Here is a 23365-nt window from a genome sequence, read left to right on the forward strand (position 1 = left end):
ATCTTTATTTTCACTTATTTGTGTTTTAACTTTTAAACAGCTGCTTTGGACAGGTTCAGCAGTGTATTTCTCATGTGCGCAGTGCACCAGAATGAGTCAATGCTCAACATTCCCAACTCTGCTCATTAGCAGAGTTGGGAATGTTGCAGTCTCCCTCTAATTTTGGCTTTGATTATAAAAAAACACCCACCCTTGAATACCAATGATTTATGGGTCTTTTGTATTTTTATATGACTGTTTTTCAAACATGAAATGGATTACTTGCGTGAGACTAACCAACACTTGGTTTCACGTTAGGGTCTCTGGTCTCCAGGAGAAGAGATTCTTTATCTCACCGATATGTGAGCCTAATCAGCATCTCAGCTGTAGTGAATAATTATTTCATTCTCATTACCATCATGACCTCCTTAAAATCATCTTTGCTAATGGATGTTGAGCTATTACTTAATCACTCTTAAGATGGTGAATTTGTGGCAACCAGATGTCAGACGAGTTACTCAATGTCCTGCCAAGAAAGGTCATATTAATTTTAATTATGACATTAAATCTGATGAAATGGTTTCTCTTGTGCCACCACCATGACAAAGATCCCACAGCTTCCAAGAGGATTGCGTATAAACATCGCCAAAGATTTTTGTGATTTCCCGAGCAGCAGTAATAATAATGTTCCTTATCCCTTAATTACCTCCTATAGCAATACCAAGTGACTGACATTTTTCGATGGCAGTTCAAAGTCTTGAAGAGATGTATGTTGCCAGTTTAACACACGTAGTCAAACACTTCTTAAAGGTCCAGCTGAGCAAATGTAGACAATATGAAGCTTTTCTGGAAGAGGGAACGCCCTACTTTTCTTTTTTTGTGTCTCCATTGTTTTGCTATGCTGACATAGACAACTGACATGCCATTGTGGTAGAACAGAACTTCTAAGATCATGTGCAAATTTGTTGTGAAGTCAAAACAAAACAATGTTTCTCATAGGAACTAATCACTCCAGGCCACTATGAAAATAACAGTGATATGTTAACCACTGTTAATATTGAAAAGGTGTGGCACAGCGGGTAAGCGTATGCCCTGAAACCAGAGGATTGCCGGTTCATATCCCTGAGTGCATGTCATTGTTGTGTCCATGGGTGAGACACTTAATCCACATTGCCTATGAATGGATGTGGTTGGATGTGTTGTGGTGGTCGGAGGTGTCGTAGACACAGAATGGCAGCCACGCTTCTGTCAGAGTAGCTGTGGCTACACAAGTAATTTACCACCACCAGGGTGTAACTGGAGTGAATGAATAATGGGTGAAATTGTGAAGCATCTTTGAGTGCCTATAAAAGCGCTATATGTGTAATGTATTATTATTAAAAGATAAAAAGGCAAATTGTAATCTAATTCAGAAATTGATTGATTCTATCCACCCCCCCAGTCCTTTGTTTTGCATGTTGGTTGAATTTTTATTTATTTTTTTTGTACTTTTTTGTAATTGTCCCTTGCCTCATACTGTTTCATCTGTCTGATTGTCTGATTATCTTTTAAAATGTACATAAATGTTCATTAAAAAAAAAAAAAAAAAAAGGCATTTGAGTTTTGAGGCTCCGGTAAATATCAAGCTTCTTGTGCTTGGGTATGAATTCAACAATATGTCTCTCAGGAAATTGTTCACTGAGCTCAGGCAATCTGGCTATATTCATTTTAATACAAGAAATGTCTCCTGGGCTGTTTAAGATGGACGTTCTGTAAAAGGTCTGAAAGTATTTTTATGATAAAGAAGGTTTTCATGAGAGTTTTGCAAAGTCCCTACAGTGTTTTGAGCCTCTCTTCTAGTCTCTATCTATAAGAGGGGGCCTGACACGGGTCCCTGCAGAGCTGAACAGTCTCAGCACAATAGTGGAGGGCAGAGGGGCCGCCCATTGTAAAGAAATGCTAAAAAGGGTTTTGTGAACGAGGAAAAGAAAAGACTCCCGTGCAGATTATTAAAATAATCCTGAGTTTGCCACACACACATTGGGAATACCTGGGGACTACCTTGCTTGTTGCCGGGCTACAACCGATAGAAAAATATGCAGTCTCCCTCTAATGATTAAAATTTCCTGGGTTGTGGCATTTGATCCCCATTGTGCAGTCATTGTCTGTCCATGGCTTCATAAGAAACAAGAAGGCAGCCATTGAAGGGAGGCAATTTATCAACCCTCAAAAAATGGCTGGCTTTGCTCATTGACTTTTCCTCCAATTTTATAAAAAGGTTTCATCTTCAATGAACTTGGGAATTTCTTTGACATGCCCGCCCTCTAACCTATAGTCCCTTTGGCAAAGTACTTGCAGATCTTTCCAAAACTAGGCTAAAATGAAGTAGGAGATACATACAGTAAAGATGTCCAGCTGAGAGTGAAAATTAGAATATGGTAGCTTTTCTTAGTGCGATGCTCACTTTATTTTAAGTGTGTCTGTCAAGGAGAAGAGAGAAGTCGAGTCCATCCATCGAAAATAATGTGGAGTTAATGGCACACATCTCGTCAAATTAGTCAGCCCTGGAGAGGGGATTCCTCCTGGGGTCACTCACATGGTAGAACCCCCATATTCACATCAATGTCTAGTGCCCACAAGCTTTGGCCCAATGACATGATTACACAAGTGTAATTTGCTTCGCTGACTTGGAACACTGTCGAAAATTATACAACGTGTGTTTTGCGTCACACATTTGGTTCCAATTCCTATCGTGTTCGCACTTGCACCTACAGTGTAGGATCACAGTCATCCAGGTAGAAAGCATACGACGAAAATCACCAAACAATTGCGCAGTGTTGACGGCACATTTCACATCATCATCAATGTGTGTGATCGATAATGCTGTTAGCTTGGTAACACAGGCCCATGTGATTAGTTTTTTTTAAGAGGAGGTATTATTTGGTGGGGGCAGCACGGTCAAATAGTGTTTAGCACTTCTGCCTCACAGTTACGAGGGTCGGGGTTCAAATCTCGGCTCTGCCCCTCCTGTGTGAAGTTTCCATGTTCTCCCCCTGCTTGAGTGGGTACCTATGAGGTTGTACAATTCAGTGCTGATCTAAATTATGATCGTCAGACTGTTGGGTGTCAAGTATTTTCATTGTTGTGATTGTTGCACTGAAAAAAAATGTTTTAATTCAAATTATTGAATTTTGTTGTTTCTGATTTTAATGTCTTTTTAAAATACTTGACTGTATTTTAAATTTACAGCTTGGCACTATACTGAAATACTTCATTTTGACCAAAGGATTTTCTTTAATTGAATGTTATTTGCACATGCATGGCGGATTTGAACGAAAGGCGTGACATTGGCATTGGTTAGAAAAATGTATAAACTTTGCAATTTAGTAATGTTACAGTTAGTTAAAAATCATTTATATTTTCAAACATGTATCTGTAATATTCAGCCCTCGAATTCGAAGCACTATTGTCCGGATAACGTAGGCCAGGTAGACGGTACACTATTGGGGACGGGAGGAGCTGCTGCTTAAACATTTATATTTCTCTCAGATGAACCAGAAATACACAATCAAACTTTGTTAAATAACAAAAGTAAAAGCCTGTGCCTTATGTGAAGCTTGTATGTGTGTGTGAATGTGTATGAGCATTGAAATTTGCTGCCATGCTTTTAAACTGAGCCAAGCTAAGTTAGCAAAAGCTAATGTTTTGGCTAACACTGCTAACATTTGTTCCAACGTTCAAAATTGGTAAAAGAGGAAATAAAAAGTTTCAGGATACGCAGGATGAATCATTTTCATTAAATCAAAGCTAAAATATTAAATGTGACGGATTACTTCAATTTGTCTAAGTTACGCAGTGTTTATTTTTTTTCAATGTATCTAATTTGAGAAAGGGTCAACATGAGGAAGTTGTGGTAATATTTCTTTTTCACCACACACACACACAAACTCTGCCCTTCTCTTAACCTTGTCTCTACACAACTCTGAACTGCTTTGCCTCTGTATGTACAGCTGACATCTCTTGCTCAGAGTGATTATCTGTTCTTCACCACCATCTCAATCCCTCTCACTATGATATGATCCCATCTATCATACCAGCAGACAGATATACACACTCAGCATTATGGCTGACCCAACACTCGCCACCACAATACACCCGCCTGTCTTATCCTTGTCTATATTAATCATATCATTTGTAGAAGCAATAACATTTCAAGAATCAATCATTATTTTTTGGAACTTCCAGATCCTTTATTTATGTGCATGCGTGTGGGTCTACATGCGTGTCTATTTTGATGCACCCTCTGCTGACCTGTTTATTGGCTTCAATGTTTGCTTCATGCTGAGGGAATGTGCGGGATTGCCAGAGGGATATTTGCAGCTTTATACCATCCAGCATCAGAAAAAAACAAAAACACCTCTTGTGAGGTCGAGCCCAGCGAGGTGCACATTACCAATTGTGCTCCACACTGAGCCCGGGCTAACTCATAAGCTGGCAACAGCACAGTGGATCAAGACAGGCCATGTCATCTTTGAACGCTATGGGTCATAGCCTGGGGAATGAATAGTTTGGAGGGCATGTGCAGGAGCTTGGTTGTGCACACATTTCGCCCCGATGTAGCGAAGGATTAAGAGCATAATTTCTTGAGAAGGTCGAGATACGTGGATTTGTGAAATGTCATACAAATACAATAAATTGGACATTGAGCCTAAGCCGGGCAATGTTTAGTGAAATTGGTTTCAGATGGACTCTGTATTGTAACCTCTTAAATCCATATATGCCCCAGACTTGCCCTTTAAGAAGCTTTCAAGTTTAAACGAGACATTTTATCCAGACCTCCTCTAAAATTACTTTCCTGTTATACTGCACTCTACGCGATTAATGCTGTCACTGAGACAAATATACAGTATCATACATAGTTTAATATTTCAGACATTTTCACTGTTTCTTGAGATCATTAGAAACACTGAGATTGTTAAAGTAATGTAAATGTTAGTTGCAAATTAAATCGAATAGAGTTACACGAAGAAAAATCATTTCTTAATTGCAATCATCAGAAAGGTGCTGATTTAACAATATGTTTATTATGCACTGGAAATGATCACACTTTGAAGTAAATAACCAAAGTATTCATTCTCCTATGATGCAGTACAATTATAAAAATATTGTAAAACAGTACCTGACAATATCAATCAATATCAAGCATTACTATCTCATGATACGTGTATGTTGTAATATTGTTTTGGTAGGACAGTTTACCTAAGGGTATGGTTGCTCTCATTAAATGAGAGCAACCATACCCTTGTAATCCCTCTATTCAAATAGAGGGATTACAAATGTACTACAAATGTATTGTCAGAGAAGAATGAATTTAAGCATATGTTCATTATTGTGATTGTTTTTTGGAGTGGTGTATATGTTCCAATAATAGGTCCGCTCAAATTAAACTATTAACTGTATTTTGAATGACATCTTAGGGGTGGGGGGGGGGGGGGGGGATCTAAACTTCACCAAAATTAAAGGAACACAGATCATAACCCTAATCCTCTCTAAAATATTTTTACAAATACACCAAATTTAAACATAATTTAAACTGCGAATTGCTACTATGACTCGAATGTAGCCTTCGATTCCCCCAGTGGAATAAAATGATCATGTTCATAAAATGTATCATCTTCAGTAGTCACTTAAGAGTTGTATTGATTTGAAGTAATGACACCAATGGCATTGTTTGAGTTTTTTTTTTTCCCTCAGTCTCTGCATCTTAGCTATAGCAAATGTCCTTTCAAAAGAAGTACTAAATGGGGTGTCAGGAAGGGGCGCATCCACCCTTGTGCAGGATGGTTTAAGCACCTGCCCGACTTCATTTCCAGGTGTCGACTGATTCTCTCACCAGACTGGACATGGACTGACCAAGTCACCTTAACCTTGCGCACCCAAGTGCCACATACACACAATTCACACACACCCAAACACACGCAGGCACCCACTCTGGGGGACAGGCTTGTTCAGACGAGGACACAAAGAGAAGCATTATTCCTCAACATCACTTGCAGAAGACTGCTCGGTTGGAGGTAAGGTGGATCGGGGGCTGGGGGCTAACATTGAGCTAACAACACATTAACATTCAATATCAGTTTTAGTCTTGTATTATTTGTAATTTAATGGACGCAAGCGTATTACAGTAAATCTCTCTTCCTAAATGAGTTTAGCAGAACAAGTCTAATGTTCTATGTCCAAATATACTGAACGCCTATAAAAAAATTCAAACTTTTTGGCACAGTCTAGTAAATTACTTTATAACACTCGTCACCCATTATCAGCGATCCAATCTGGATTCAGAGACGCAAGCTCAGAGGTGAAAGGGTTTGAAACAATGAATCAGTCTCAGCTATGCTTGACTGTACTGTTTCTGGCTTTGAGCAGGACAAACATGGAAGTAGTGCCATAAAGAGAAAGACCACTGTGTTTGCATTGATTTCCTCGGCCCAGAGATGATGGAAAACCAGAAGCCACAGAGAAGAGAAGTACTGGACTCGTGTATACTTTTCTGCATACACATCCACCCACTGAAGACAAATGAGGATCCAGGGCCTCTCTTGACTGCTCTGCTCGGATTTCATTAAACAAGGAGGAATGTCAGCATTTAAGCATATCTAAATGTGATTGTTGACTGAAGTTCTGGTGGCAGTAATTACTGATGATGCATTTATAGGTCCTTACTGTCATTATTCAAGGGGAAAGAATGCTGAATGTTTTTTTTTCTTTCTCTCTACTTCTCCGATTCAACAACACAAACAGAGTTGTAACTGCAAGGGAAGGTCAAGTGCGAGTGCAAGTTGGCCACACTGTAGTACCCGCTCGCTTCTTTGTGCTTTCATGGAACTGACTCCCTCTAGAGGAGATGTGCTCCATGTCACTGTTGCGTTGGTGCACAAAGCATGTGTTAAATGTGTTTTGTTTTTGTTTTTTTTAATTAGCCATCCCCTCTTTTAACCAAGAGACTTACAGTATTACTAAGGCTGTGGTTCACGAGCAATTCATTTGGAGTCATTTGGCAATGTCCAAATTTCAATGAATTGATGATTTTACTTTGTGACTTACTGTATGTTTACATTAATTAAATTGCTTTATAGTGGCAAATAAGAACACAAGTTATTTCAAGGAGCTGGAATCAAAACACCATGTATGGGTATTTGTCAAATTATAGTGAGAACGGAGTGACATGTGACATTCGACACAGTCAGAGAAAATATTTTTTTATTTTCATTTTTATTTTATTGGCAGCTTTTCCCACCGGGTCATAGGTCAGATTTCAATGGGATGCTGATTGGCAAAGTAATATGATGATATAGCTATTGTGCCCTGTAAAAATGTTAAATTAACTTTAGTATTACAGATCAATAAAATGCGTATACTGCACCCCTAAGGAAGTTGTTATCAAAGAGTAAGTTGGTGCCCCACAACCAAATATGTTTTGCAAAGCATTTGTGTATTCAAAAGTTAGATGTAGAGTAATACTCTGTTGTCATCAAGTAATTTTCAACATGTCTATATTGTAGGTCAATATATATTCAAACTTTACATGACATTTCAGTATGGGAAATGGTGCTTATTGTGGTTTAGAAGAGAGGATATATCACATTTTTTTACTTTCACTTTCTAATGATGACCCTACCTTAAAGCAAGGCATGGATGCACGGTGGGAGGCAGGAGGCCTACAGAATCTGCAAACTCTCGCTCCCTCTTTTTGACACGGGGGTGGGGGGGGGGGGTGGTGCCCTCTAAATAAACTTTAGAGCTCGTGTGGAGAGAGAGCGAGAGAGAACGAGACAGAGACAGAGAGAGAGAGAAAGAGAGAGAGAGAGAAAGAGAGAGACGACAGGATCGAGGGGAGTGAATGACTCCTGCACGCAAAGCAGAAAAGCGCTGAAAGTGCGGAGATTTTCGATGTGTCTGTCCGCCACGGAGAGGACGTGCGAGTATGAGCTCACAACTTACCTTCTGTCTCGTGTGCTTATGAGTGGTACGCGTCCTTGTGGTGTGAGTGCGCGCTTTGTAACTTTTGATGCTGAATGAAGAGGAGCCCGTCAGTGCGCCACCAGCACCAGGACGCACGGCGCGCCTCCACCGGGACGCAGCAGAGGAGCAAGAGGAGGCCACTTGGAGCTCTCCCAATGGATATAATATTTAAAAATGTCTGAGTCGTTTTGCAGTAGTTTCCTTATTTTGACCAGATGATATTTGGGCTTTTTGTTTCGGGGGAGTGCTCTTGGATGCCTGATTTTTGGTCTTTCTGGCTTTCTTTGCACATATGAAGCTCCTGTGCATGATGTTACTGTCCAAGCGGCCCAGGCATCATTGGGCCACTGTGCACTTGCATCACTACATATCACCACATTGTTGGGGCCCCCGTTCTGTCTAATACGAGTCATCCACCACCCACCCTCTGCCACTGTCAAAAAGGGATTGTTTGACCCACCTCGCGTTTTTGGTGAACATTGACATTGGCTTTTACCGGTCTCATCTTTGGGCTACTATGCAATTACAACTGATCTCCTTTGTTTGGATCATCTTGCACTGCATGGATTACACTGGATGTCAGCAGCACAGCACCTCCAGGCACCGGCAACATAAACGTGAGTACTGCACACGCACCGACGTGGAATAACAGACTCAATACACTAACTTTTCCTCATCCCTAACCGATATATACAATGACAGTAATGCCAATGTATTATTATTATTATTATTATTATTATTGTTGTTGTTGTTGTTGTTACAAATAACCCAAGACAGAAATGTTATTTCGTTGCTGATCGATTTGTAGAGTTGAACTATTTGAAATGTCCAGCACCCTCTGATGCAGCCGCACTTGTACTGAAAAGTGCCCCTTCTTTTAGTCAAGAGTGGCCGTCTCAGTACGTCGCTTCAAGCGACTGACTTAATTGGCAGTGTGTTAATTGTTTTCCTTGCCGAGCTGTGTCGTATGCTGGTTCCAGTCGCTCCCTAGTGGCCACAGTGGGCCAGACCACGCTCCAGTCCAGTGGACTGAAACATGCCCTGACTAGTACCTATCTGTTGAAATAAAATGTCTGTTTGTTCAAAGCTGTTGTTGGGAAATGATTTGATGAGGCTTCTGTGCTCATTTTATGTCTCATACCCACCACGTTTTTTTTTTAATACAAGTTCTGATCAAAACACAGAGTAGGTTACAGTATGCACGTGCTGATAATGTTGAAAATAACATAGCATGACATATATGAAAAAGGGTGAAATGTCCTATCTCCCAGGAGTCCATCAGTGCTTCTCGTCTCTTTAGCCCCCTTCTATCAGGCTGTAAAACAACAATCAATAGTGTATTTTTGCAATTATTTCTACACCCACTTTATCACTGAGGGCCTAAAGATGTGTTGTGTGACCAAGGCTGTTAAGAGACACGCTGATAACTGGAATATTCCATCAGAAAACCGTGTCTGACCTATAGACCTTTGGAGTTATGTTTTTATCCCTGCCACCTGTCGCGTTTCCTTTACATCTCATTTTCTAGCACTGATCAGCATTGTTCATAATTTTTAAAAAAAAAAGGACTTTTTGCGACGACCAAAGAGGACATTTGGGAGGAAAATGCCTCTAGGGTTGACAGTGTACTGTATTAAATTGAGTTTCGAGGGGGTCCTGGGGTTGCAATTGCTTGAGGCAGCTTCGTTCATCGTAATCTAGCTCGGCTATTGCAAGCAGAGCCTGGCTTTCCAACAGTATGAACCTAAAGCCTGGAAATTAGCTCAGACATCACTCCTGGAAAAGAATTAAAAGAAAATACAAAATCACTCACTTACTCACAGATTTTTCCGAAATAGATGTATAACTGGCTGTTTTGAAACTTTATAGCAGTAACATACAATATTTTGTAACTTGAACTTTTGTAGAAATGGCCGACATGCCTCATTATATGGAATTAGAGGAGTAGCTGTGATTTCTCCCAGCCCAACAGCAAAGAAAGCTAATGATAATAATGAAGTTTATGTATTGCTTTTCACGTTTCATCTTGAAGTTATTTACATTATTGCTATTTCATTGGATATGGGATCATCCTTATTGCTACACTCATTTGCCATAAAAGAGGTTGCACAATAACAATTCCTAATGCTGATATTTTTCACTATTGGGAGGATTAGTCGAGGAATTTGGGGGTGAATGAGTACTGACGTCAGAGAGAAAGACAGGGTAGGAGTGACTACAATTCAACTATTGAAATTTATCATGCAGTAACTTAAAGGAAAGTTGGTGGTGAAATTGTCATGGACTTCAACAGATTTCCTTCTTTCCTTCTTCATTTCAACTTGATCAATGATTATTAATATTGAGAGAGCACAGTTTGAATAAATTTTTATTACTTTTATTACTGCCCATATGAGTTTGTATCAGAGTAAGGTGAGGGCCAAGACAAATTCCTACATCTTAAGGATTTTGGGCGGGGGCAGCTGGGCACAAGGCTGGAGGGTGTAGAAAAGATTTGAAACAGTTGTAAAATGTTATGAAATAACTCAATCTTATCTATTCTATAATCGACATGAGCCAAGACATTCCAAACTGATTTCTTTTTTCTTTTCTTTTTTTCACATTTAACTACAACTTGGAAAGGTCTACTAAGTTTGATAAACAATCTTGCTACTGTATCCTCATTGCATCCTAACTGTAACACAGTGTGACCACAGAATTTGTGGTGCTATCAATTTACATTTTATTGAAAATGGTTTGCCTACAATATATTGTATATCTATCTAAAAAAAACATCAAATGCATCATCATAAATTAAGCGATCCACCCCAATTGGTAATTTTATTTCTTTGCTAAACTTAATACAATTCCCCACCAATAATTGCTACTTGTAATATTTGTGTTGAACAATTACAATTGTTCTTGTTTTGTTGATTAATTAGAAACTACTGTAAGTTTGTAACCTTTAAAAAGTACATACAATTTGCACAAATGTTTGAATAATTTTGAGTTCAACTCTAGCTGTATTATGTCTGACGCACATGGGATTCGAGATCATTATTGACTCACATAAAGAGGAGCATACATAAATTATTGTTGTGCTCATTCTGTGTACGTTTGCAAGATTTGTGACATCCATCCATCCATCCATTTTCTGAGCCGCTTCTCCTCACTAGGGTCGTGGGCGTGCTGGAGCCTATCCCAGCTATCGTCGGGCAGGAGGCGGGGTACACCTTGAACTGGTTGCCAGCCAATCGCAGGGCACATACAAACAAAGAACCATTCGCACTCACATTCACACCTACGGGCAATTTAGAGTCTCCAATTAATGCATGTTTTTGGGATGTGGGAGGAAACCAGAGTGCCCGGAGAAAACCCACGCAGGCACGGGGAGAACATACAAACTCCACACAGGCGGGGTCGGGGATTGAACCCGGGTCCTCAGAACTGTGAGGCTGACGCTCTAACCAGTCGGCCACCGTGCCGCCAGATTTGTGACATTAAAACCAAATTGTAATTTTCAGTAATTCAGTCATCTTCCATCCATCCATTTTCCATAATCCTTATCCTCACTAGGGTTGCAGGCGTGCTGGAGCCTATCCCAGCTGAGTCTGGGCGAGAGGCGGGGTACACCCTGAACCGGTCGCCAGCCAATCGCAGGGCACATATAAACAAACAATCACTCTCCCTCACGTTCACACCGATGGGCAATTTAGAGTCTTCAATGAAACTACCACGCATGTTTTTGGGATGTGGGAGGAAACTGAAGTACCTGGAGAAAACCCACACAGGCACGGGGACAACATGTAAACTCCACACAGGCGAGGCCAGATTTGATTCCGGGTCCTCAGAACTGTGAGGTAGATGTGCTCACAAGTCGTCCACCGTGCCACATCAGTCATCATCGAAGTGAAATATTTAGCGGATTTTTCATTTTAATAAAACACCGACTGGCCACAACATTTATGACACTTGCACTATTTACACTAGTCATATTGTAACCCTCATTATTGCCCCTCTCGTGACTCCTAAATACAATAGGGCAACCTGAATATGATGCATCAATGAACATCGTGTTGGTCAATCAATACCTCTTTGACATTGCCATCATACATATTCTAATAAACCCTTGAATACGGATCGGAGGAATAGATAGCAGACGCGCAGCCATCCATTTTCTGATTGCATTGTCCCTCTCAGAGTGCACACTGCTGCTTGCAGAAATGGCTGCCTGCCACTCTGTGGTCAGAGTCATGATTTTTTTCGGTCCATGCTTGACATAGATTTGTATTTCTAGTTATCTCTATTAGGTAGATTTTGCAATTTTTATTTTTGATCTAATCACGGTCTCATTAAAAGAAAAGATTTGCCTATTGAAAAAAATCACAGATTGTACAAGGTTGATTAAAATAATTGTAGAGGATACTTACTTAGTAAGCCCCAACGTTGGGTAAATTCTTACTGACCGCATCAGAAGCAACTTGCTTGGGGTTCATTCATCAAAAGCACTCTGACAATTCGGTGATTTGAGGGGCGGGGAAGCTGCAATTGCTGCCCCCATACGAGCACTTAAATTAGAATTCAACAAAAAGCCAGTAAGCAAGTTAAGTGGGTCACCTTGTTGGATTTATTTGAGTTTGTTGATACAAGTGAGGTTGGTACACACAAGAAAAAAGGCCTTTTGTCTATTGCACTCACACGATTGTCAAATTAATACATAACAATGCCCCTGCTTATCTCAACAGAGATCTCTGGTGTGAGTTCAGGGTGCCAGCAGGGTGGCTGTCTAACCTGCTCTGACTACAATGGCTGCCTTTCCTGCAAGCCACGGTTCTTCATGCATTTGGAGAGGATTGGGATGAAGCAGATCGGGGTGTGCATGACTTCCTGTCCACCAGGCTTTTACGGCACCCGCTCACCAGAAAGAAATACGTGCACAAGTAAGGCATTAGCCATCTATCTTTCTCCCATGCAATGTGTGGCATACGGTCATACAATAGTATGCATTTAACTGGAAAAAAAGTCACATTTCCTTTTATCGGCATGTAATAAAATCATGTATGAATAGTAAGATACAATTTGTCTTCAGTGGCCTACAGTATATTCTCAATAGGGGGATATGTACACATGTGCACACACACACACACACAGTGACAACCTGTATATTTAACACAGAGGACACACATCATGATTTGTGCCATTTAAATAAATACCGGTAAATACCGGTGGTGGGTCCGTGTTTCTCTGTCAAGAGTGCAGGTCTGAGTGCGACTCCTGCTTCAACAAGAACTTCTGCACGCGCTGCCGGATAGGGTTCTACCTTCACCTGGGCAAGTGCCAAGAGAGCTGCCCTGAGGGGCTGGTCCGCAGCGATACACAGAGGGAGTGTGTTCCCAGTGAGTACTCAGCGTTATATGTATATGTAATGTTTCATCAGTTGGAGTAGGATGCCTCTTATGACCAAAGTCTTCCCAACATGCACCTTTACAAGCTGGGAATGAAAGTGTGAAAAGTGTCAATCCAATTTGTATTTACTGTATATCTTTGCAGCTTGCCCTGCAGAGTGTGAGTTATGTGTGAACAGCGAGACATGTACAAGGTGCCGGCCGGGCCTGTATCAGCTCAATGGGAGATGCCACCACATCTGTCCAGATGACTATGAACCCAGTGACAAACTCATGGAGTGTATTCGGCAAGGTTAGTCGTGTATGCATTGCATACTATGCAACATGATTTCATGAAGATTTCATAAGAAAATGACTCCTCCCACAATTTAATCATAAAACATGGTTGCACTGAAAACACTGTTTTTTTGCCACCTACACTATTCAGGGTCTCGGGCGCACACCTAACCAAAAATCTGCCAAACCTCTAAACTGTCAACACAACTTTACGTCCCTTTTCCACTGTAGTACTTGCAACAGCTCTACACTCTATTGACTTTGTATTTGCGAAAGTAGGTACTATAGGGGACTATTTCGAGTACCTGATCAGTCAGTGTTTTGAAGACACTCATTTCCTGCGCACTATTTTGAAGTGAAAAACTGACCACCCCAAACCAAGGCGAGCTGAGTCTGAGTAAAAATTTTAAAAAAAAAAGTACAATTAGAGTTCTTGACCTTTCATGCAAAAGCCAATTGGAAAATGGTTCAAACAAGTGTGTTGCTCATCTACAGTATATTATCACAACTACCAACAATGCGGTACTTGAACACATCCTGAACACAAGAAACATGCATGTGTCACACATCCTCATCTTCATCTAATATGGAGCCAAGATAATCCTCTTCATTTTCATTTTTCCTTCAGTGCACTGCGAAGTGGCCGAGTGGAGCGAATGGAGTCCCTGCTCTCGGTCCGACAGAACCTGTGGCTTCAAGCGGGGCCAGGAGACCCGCAAACGGCTGGTCCTGCAGCACTCATCGCCTTTTGGCAGACCATGTCCTGAGATCTTAGAAATCAAAGAGTGTCTGGTCAAGAGGAAACAATGTCCAGGTTAGTAGAACAGTGATGAAGACAAAAACACGTCAAAGAAGAATAACCTTGTCACATAATAACAACTTTATCCAGTTTTGCGACTGTTAAACTGTCGCTCATTTTTTGCCATTATTGTGAAGCATGGACAAGGTTTTGAAGTCAAGAGCTCTCTGCTTTTACAACCTCAATTCCAATGAAGTTGGGACATTGTGTTAAACAGAAGTAAAAACAGAATACAATGATTTGCAAATCATGTTCAACCTATATTTAATGGAATACGCTACAAAGACAAGATATTTAAAGTTCAAACTGATCAACTTTATTGTTTTAACAAATAATCATTAACTTCAAATTTTATGGCTGCAACACGTTCCAAATAAGCTGGGACAGGTGGCAAAAAAGACTGAGAAAGTTGAGGATTGCTCATCAAACACATGTTTGGAACATCCCACAGGTGAACAAACTAATTGGGAACAGGTGGGTGCCATGATTGGGTATAAAAGGAGCTTCCCTGAATAGCTCAGTCATTCACAAGCAACGGTGTGGCGAGGTTCACCTCTTTGTGAACAAGTGGGTGTGAAAATAGTCAAACAGTTTAAGGACAATGTTCCTCAAAGTAAAATTGCAAGGAATTTAGGGATTTCATCATCTACGGTCCATAATATGTGTGTAGGTTTAGAGAATATGGAAAAATCACTGCATGTAAGCGGCAAGGCTGAAAACCAACAGTGAATGCCCGTGACCTTCAATCCCTCAGGCGACACTGCATCAAAAACCGACATCAATCTGGAAAGGATATCACCGCATGAGCTCAGGAACACTTCAGAAAACCAATGTCAGTAAATACAGTTTGGCGCTACATCCCTAAGTACAACTTGAAACTCTACTATGCAAAGCAAAAGCCATTCATCAACAACACCCAGAAACACCACCGGCTTCTCTGGGCCCGAGCTCATCTAAGATGGACTGATGCAAAGTGGAAAAGTATTCTGTGGTCCGATGAGTCCACATTTCAAATTGTTTTTGGAAATTGTGGACGTCGTGTCCTCCGGGGCAAAGAGGAAAAGAGCCACAGAAGACTGTTATGGACGAAAAGTTCAAAAGCCAGCATCTGTGATGGTATGGGGCTGTGTTCGTCCCAATGGCATGGGTAATTTACACATCTGTGAAGGCACCATTAATGCTGAAAGGTACATGCGGGTTTTGGAGAAACATATGCTGCCATCCAAGCAACGTCTTTTTCATGGACGCCCCTGCTTATTTCAGCAAGACGATGCCAAACCACATTCTGCACCTGTTACAACAGCGTGGCTTCGTAGTAAAAGAGTGCGGGTGCTAGACTGGCCTGCCTGCAGTCCAGACCTGTCTACCATTGAAAATGTGTGGCGCATTATAAAGCATAAAATATGACAACAGAGACCCCGGACTGTTGAACAGCTGAAGCTGTACATCAAGCAACGATGGGAAAAAAATCCACCTACAAAGCTTCAACAATTAGTGTCTTCAGTTCCCAAACGTTTATTGAATGTTTTTAAAAGAAAAGGTGATGTAACACAGTGGTAAACATCACCCTGTCCCATCTTTTCTGGAATGTGTTGCAGCCATAAAATGAAAGTTAATGATTATTTGCTAAAATCAGTAAAGTTAATCAGTTTGAACATTAAATGTATTGTCTTTGTAGTGTATTCCATTAAATATAGGTTGAACATGATTTGCAAATTTAAGACAACGTCCCAACTTCACTGGAATTGGGGTTGTACAATCACAACTATTCCATCTTCCGCTCAGGACTATGACTGTTTACTCAGAGGATTGTCTTTGTGGTTAGAGGGAGGACAGTTAGGATTGGAGGGAGTGGGGGCATGTATGATGTTGCTACGGGGATATTGTGCCATTCCCACGAGATCTCTTGGGATTTTAAAACAATAGGACCACAAAATACCTACCTTGTAATGATCATGATCATTTCCCTACAACGGAAAGAAAACTGCGCTCAGACAGACTTGTCTCAATATAAATCCCTATGTTTTGTTTTATGTGTCAACTGTGTGTGTGGTTGCTGAGGTGCTTGGTGGCTACAGCTGGTTGTTTTGTTGCCGGGCTCTGTAGTGTTAAATGACAGATCGCAGACAAGCTGAGATCCAGCCCCGTGGGGCCTCACATTTACAGAACAATCACGTGTGTATGCGTGTGTGTGTATGCGTGTGTGTGTGTGTGTGTGTGTGTGTGTGTGTGTGTGTGAGAGAGAGAGAGAGAGAGAGAGAGAGAGAGAGAGAGAGAGAGAGAGAGAGAGAGAGAGAGATGCAGCAGAAAAGCAGTTCACTCTGGAGCAGAAACAGCCAGCCCAACATCAACATCCTCCCCCAGGGAGGCACACAACGACCAGGGGATCAGTACTGGTTTATCCCCACAGCTGCCAATACACACACAAACCAATACACAATTTTATATAAACCCTATACATTTGAATCACGTCTGACGGCCTAGTTTGGTGCTACACAACCAATCCAGTGTTGTGACACTTAGGTAGAGACATTGCCGTCATTTGTGGTGATAAATTGTGAAGAGTCAAATGGGTTGGCGTGATTTTTAATACAGACAGTGAAAACTGCACTCTCTCCCCCCTGTCTATACTCTCACCCTTTCCAGCCACCCTCAACCCCCATGCACACACACTGCCTGACACACCAAAGAAAACATAGTCCCTCATGTAAGCTCCCTGCTAATGCTCGCTGTTGGAAAGTGGCTTTATTGTGGCTAATGGTGAATGTTAATGTAGGTTGAGGCCATGTCCACAGTAACACCATTATTCCATTCCATTCCATTTTCTGCAGCGCTTATCCTCACTATCTCAGCTGTCACCGGGCGAGAGGCGGGGTACACCCTGAACTGGTCGCCAGCTAATCGCAGGGCGCAGATAAACAGACAACCATTCACACTCACATTCATACCTACGGACAATTTAGAGTCTTCACTTAACCTGCCATGCATGTTTTTGGGATGTGGGAGGAAACCGGAATACCCGGAGAAAACCCACGCAGGCAGGGGGAGAACATGCAAACTCCACACAGGCGGGGCCGGATTTGAAGCCAGCTCCTCAGAACTATGAGGCTGATGTGCTAACCAGTTGGCCACTGTGCCGCAAAACCGTTATTTATTTATTTATTTAAATCATTTTACAGTATTGTCCTTTCAATTCTGGGACTTTTTTTTCGCCACATGCAAACCACATTAAGGTCACTGAAAATGCTTGAAAATTAAAAACCGGAGTGAAGATTTTCCAAAACATTTTTTCTCCTTTGCATGACACAATGTTATGCGCCATTCTTGAGCCTATTTCATTTTGTGTACAGAACTTCATATTCAGGTGTGATATTCAAGAGTAACACTTCTTGTTACATCATTGCTAATATACAATTTCTCCTGAATTCTCCATTATTGCTAAATTGCCTTGCCAGAAACTATTTTCTTCAGGCTTAAATTTAAGTGAGAACATGATGCAGCCATGTTAATCTGTGGTTCTTACCGCGATTACCAAGTAGCTTTAGCTCTTCTGGGATCTGTGGTAAATGAAAACTAATTATCTGTATTGCTTCATCCTCTCCTCACTGTTTACGTTCTGCACACGCTAGGGGGTCAGTGTTCTGACCTTAGAGAGCCCCCTGTAATCCTCCAGCAGCCCTTAGACACTGATACATCCTCCTCCGCTTCTTTTCCTGCTCTCTACTTTCTCTCCTTGTTTTCTCCTCCTTCTCACATTGCTTTAGCCCTTCTCACTACCACACTTTTTAAATATCGTCATTTTATTTCACCATCCACAATCCTCAAACTGGTACAGGGATTATTTTCCTCCTTGAATCCCTCAACACAGTAATCCCTCGTTTATCACGGCTGTTATGTTCCAGACCACCCTGCAATAGACAAAATCAATGAAGTAGCAACCTAGTTTCCAGGGTATTATTTATATATATTTTAAAGTTTTGTGCATACACTTCACCACCATCCTCCAATAAAGGTTTTGTTTTGTTTAGTTTTTTTCATTTGGGGTCACCATCCACACATTCTACACCACTGGTGTCAAATTCAAGTCCGGGGGCCTGATCCGGCCTGTCACATCGTTTTATGTGGGCCGCGAAAGCAAATGCATGTGACTCAACTTCCATGATTCTTGTTAAAATCTTTACCAAAATTTCAAATTGTCATATGTAATAAATAATAATGTTAAAATATTGCAAGCATTTTTGTTACCTTCGTTCGTGTTACCGACTCTTTTTTTTTTTTACAGTTAGTTAACAAACTATTCTCCTTGACTTCTAATTTCAAAATTGGTTATCCATCAGTTTCTTGTTTATATGCAATATGAGGCAATTAACCATTTATATGGTTTCACAGTCATTATGACTCTCTGAAGGAAACCGTAACTACAATGCGGCCCGTGACAAATAGAGTTTGACAGCCCTGTTCTACACCACAGATACTCTGACTGTGAATGTGTGTGCCTTTAGAAAGCGGGTTGGCTCTGTTGAGTTACATGGAAGTGAGCGTATGATTACGTCCTGTACGTCGGCTATACTGTATCATGGCTATAGCGTATGCCACTGCGGTTTACAGTCAGTTGAGGCTACCGGCAGGTGTGCTAAGAATGCTTTTGATTAGTGTATTTCGTTACCATTTGTTGAATAAAGCAATTGAAAGAGCACCAGCAGTTGTTTCAATCTTCTCTTTATCTATACCATCTGCTATGGCTCACAATTTGCTCTAACTAGCAGTGGTAGGCTACAGTACATTCAATTAGCTAACGATGCTTACTTTAACAGAGACATCCAGGCGAGCAACTGAAATTTTTTGTACTGTCATGTACAATGAAAAAAAATCTTGATACACTGAACCCGTAATAGGTGAACTGCGATATTGCGAGGAACGACTGTACTTACTTTCCAAATTGACAATCTATGTCTATTATTCCAGCGAAGTGCACAGTGACTGACCAAAAACCTTGCATGATATTTCTTGATGTACAGACTTTCTTAAATCCTTAAATTCAAATGAATCGATTTAGTGTAGGTAAAAGGAAGTCCATTTTATAAAACTATAAATTGTAACGTCATCTTCACTTAGACTTGACACCGTGATGTATTAAAACCTGGCTTCGGGGAATGTGCTCTGTCTGTTGACAGTGTTACAACAAAACCCTCAAGAGGTGTCTTATTGCTTGCCCATTACACACTTGTCAAAACACAGTTTACAAAAACCCATCAGAAACAGTTTCAACAAACCAAATACATGTTGGTTTTGATAAACACTCTCCTAATCATCTCAACCCAGCATGGATTAGGTTTCTCCTCTGGCTCCACAAAAGCACGGGGTCTACAGTATGACTAATCCCCCCAACTTGTTGTAAATAGTTATGGTGTCAGGAGAGGAAAAACAATGAGAGCGAAGGGGACTTCCTGTGTTTATAGAGGACTGGGGGCAGACCCTGAATGAGTCAGTGCACCCGATTACAGTGCTTCCATCTAGCCATCCATCCAAGCACTCATATAGCTTTCTTTACTGTGATCTCAATACAGTGGCATGGAATATTTAAATATTACTATATACTGTACAAATATTCATATTGTATAGACATACAGTATCACCCATAGTATGTTTGTGCACATACACTCACACACTTTAGGTACACTAGGACAATACCATATGTTGAACTCCACCACTAGAGCTGAATCGAAATAAGGTCCATTTACTGTACATGGATAATACCAAATCACACAAATTTGTTTATTGTCATTGCTTAAGCTATTTGAAACAATGTTCACCGTGAGTCATTTCATTTTGCACCACTGCAAATTACAACAACAATAATAAACATACTGCTAAATTAAAAGAGAAATATTTTCTTTTTATATGCAAGAAAAGTTTGATGGCGCTCATTAGGGTGCACTTAATAGCTGTCTTTTTATTACGTTAAGGTATGAGCAGGTTGACCATGTTGCAAAGGTCTGGTGCGAGAGTGTGATGGGTGGTAAAAAGAGGGTCAAGAGGTGAGCCTTCCCTAGTCCAGTAAGAGGACAGAGCTGATTAATGAGCAGGCAAAAATAAGGGGTTGTGCGTGGGGGGGGCAAACATAGCCGACAGGGGGGAGACAGAGCGAAATCTCATTCTCTCTCTCCCTTTATCGCTTTCTCCCTCTCCCCTGCGTCTGTACCTACTGCCGACTTCAGCAGTTTCACAATCCCCCTAAGCGGCCAGCCAAGCAGCCCAGCAAGCAGTGCTGCTCGGTTCCACTCACACATGAATAGCAGCAGCACAACAACATTAAAAGGGCCTCTGCATTCGCTCGCAGGTCCCATCTCCAGGGCTCCCTGAGACTAGATCTTATTATCATTATTACTCTATGCTGTAGCTAAACTACAGATAAACCTTCAGCATACCAAAACTGTTGGTTTTGCTTATGGGATGTTGCAAGAGCAGATACTGGGAGGGGTTTATTTAAAGACTTTCTATTTTGGACAAAGGCCTGCTCATCACTCCAGAGAGGGCAGCAACAGCTGATGTGCTTGGCAATGGATTTGCTGTTAAAGACTGACCCCTACTGGTCAATGACCTTAAGGCGCCACTATTGCTCAAAACCTGGTTTATTGCACTTGTATACTCAGCAGTCAACATTAGGTAGACCTGCACAATATAATGAAATCAGCTACATAAACTGTACCTTGAATTTTAAATATATAGTAATGCTCCAGTGTAATTGGTCAAATACAGAAATTCAAATTTGTATGCCATGGGATTGGCTGGCGATCAGTCCATTGGTGTACCAGGCCTCTGGCCCTAAGTCAGTTGGGAGAGGTTCCACCTACGACCACATTGAGGACAAGGGGTATAAAACAAAAACAAATTACAAATACAGTTCTATTTTGATTCTAGAGGAACGATTTTCATTTTTCTCGTTAAATTAGACATGGCAATCAAAACTCTCCATCCATCCATTTTCTGAGCCGCTTCTCCTCACGAGGGTTGCGGGGATGCTGGAGCCTATCCCAGCTATCATTGGGCAGGAGGCAGGGTACACCCTAAACTGGTTGCCAGCCAATCGCAGGGTACATACAAACAAACAGGCATATGCACTCACAGTCACACCTACGGGCAATTTAGAGTCACCAATTAATGCATGTTTTTGGGATGTGGGAGGAAACCCACGCAGGCACGGGGAGAACATGCAAATTCCACACAGGTGGGGCCGGGGATTGAACCCGGGTCCTCAGAACTATGAGGCTGACGCTCTAACCAGTCGGCCACCGTGCCGCCCAATCAAAACTAAATGTTTTGAAATACTTTTCAGATATAATTGACAGTTAATACTTATGGGGCAGCGTTAGTCAGCATTGAGTCGTGCCATCTTTGGAACCAATAACTAATGTATAGCTTTTAGATTGACATGTATCGAGGTTGTGCAGGCTTAGGCGACTGGTGGCCAGAGAGTCAATGCACTGGGAATTCCAGACCATGCAAGAGTTAAGCAAGGTTGTAATACAATATAATATAATAGTTGTAATACTCTTAGCTACAGTGAAAGTAAAGAACATTTATAGCACAGTCACAGGACTTCACTTACTGTAACACAACTGATGCCCCTTAGTAGAGAACCTTTGCGTTCACTAGCGTTCCAGTTATACTTGCGGCACTAGGAGTTTAATGCATGCAACATTGTATTGTTGGTATGTTGAATTTAATGGATGCAGTTGTATTTAGTGAAGAGTCTTTCGAAATCACACTACATCTGATAGGAATTTGATTTGATAATTGCATAAATAAACGTCTTTTCCCAACATAGGTCGGAAGTCAAATGATCGAAAAGGGCGGAGGAATCGTAACAACCGCAAAGAGAACCAAGAGGTCAGAAGGGACAGGAAACGGGAGCGCGAAAGGGCTCGAGACACGGCGGCCCGCCAAGACAACAGTAACAAAACAGAGCACAGACATCGGCGAGGTCATGACCTGGATCCTTTCTCCCCCGAGGAGGGCCTTGTACAGTAGCTCCGTGGACACATTACGTCTAACACCTCCCAAAATCTTCCTCCTCCTCTTACCTTCACCCACTCTTTGCCCCTCTCAACTCCTGTCTGCGGGAGTGTCGCTGCTACCTGTACGATTTGAATAAACTCTTAATGCACAAACGGAATAGGGGCACATATGGGGCCTAAAGATTTTAAATGTTTTGATTTTTCTGTGTAGCTACTCTTCCTTTACTTCTACAACTGACTCGTGTCTCATTTGAAAAATGAAAGAGGCGCTGCTGAGACTGCTGCTGGTACGAAAAAACAAAGATGATGTCAGTGTGGAGTAACAGTAAGCAGTCCGAAAGACAATTACACTACCCTTAATGCTTGTTGATATGGTTATTTAATGGAGCCCTGTTACAACGTTGCGCTCTTGGATTATGAATGTAGATGTTGCAACATTATTTAGGACATTTTGTTTTGTTGTTCAGGATTTTTAGCTCAATCTACTTTATTTTATTTGGTGCAGAATTTGTAAAGAGAAAAAATTAAAAGAGGGTTTGTTCTTGCCTTCTTGTGACCATTTCCTAATCACCATAGAAATTGATGTCGTGGAACCTTCATTGCTGAGTCAAAGAAAGCCAACATGCGAACAAAGTCGTAACACATGCTGTCATGGACATAAATCAAGTTCTAGTCACGTAGGAAAATAAATCTAATTCACCACAAGATTTTGCTTTGTTTAAATTGAACTTGTGCTGCTCACCCAACATCCAAAAGCACCTGTAAGTCAAATAAAACTTTAATAGGTTTCTGTAGCCTTGTCTTTTATCTGTTCTCACGTACTGTATGACAGACCTGAAATGGCCTCACCCTCCTGTGTAGAGTTTGCATGTTCTTCCTGTACTTGTGTGGTTTTTTTGTTTGTTTGT

The 23365-nt window shown here is 41.2% G+C and overlaps 1 protein-coding gene across 1 annotated transcript; it reads left to right on the plus strand.

The window, feature by feature from the left end:
- The first annotated feature begins 7794 nt into the window (after window positions 1-7794).
- On the plus strand, window positions 7795-23222 carry rspo3 (R-spondin 3). The gene is made up of 6 exons (XM_061675554.1): window positions 7795-8597; window positions 12705-12899; window positions 13212-13355; window positions 13510-13656; window positions 14269-14454; window positions 22268-23222. The coding sequence occupies exons 1-6, from the start codon at window positions 8498-8500 to the stop codon at window positions 22468-22470; spliced, it is 975 nt and encodes a 324-aa protein (XP_061531538.1). The 5' UTR covers window positions 7795-8497; the 3' UTR covers window positions 22471-23222.
- The last annotated feature ends 143 nt before the right edge of the window (window positions 23223-23365 follow it).

This window comes from Phycodurus eques, chromosome 4, assembly GCF_024500275.1.
Source record: "Phycodurus eques isolate BA_2022a chromosome 4, UOR_Pequ_1.1, whole genome shotgun sequence".
In the NCBI taxonomy this organism is placed as follows: Eukaryota; Metazoa; Chordata; class Actinopteri; order Syngnathiformes; family Syngnathidae; genus Phycodurus; species Phycodurus eques.

Coding starts and splice junctions, on each gene's coding strand:
- rspo3 (XM_061675554.1), top strand. CDS start 8,498: ATGCAATTACAACTGATCTCCTTTGTTTGGATCATCTTGCACTGCATG. Junction 13,356..13,509: donor ACAGAGGGAGTGTGTTCCCA/GTGAGTACTCAG, acceptor ATATCTTTGCAG/CTTGCCCTGCAGAGTGTGAG. Junction 14,455..22,267: donor CAAGAGGAAACAATGTCCAG/GTTAGTAGAACA, acceptor TTCCCAACATAG/GTCGGAAGTCAAATGATCGA.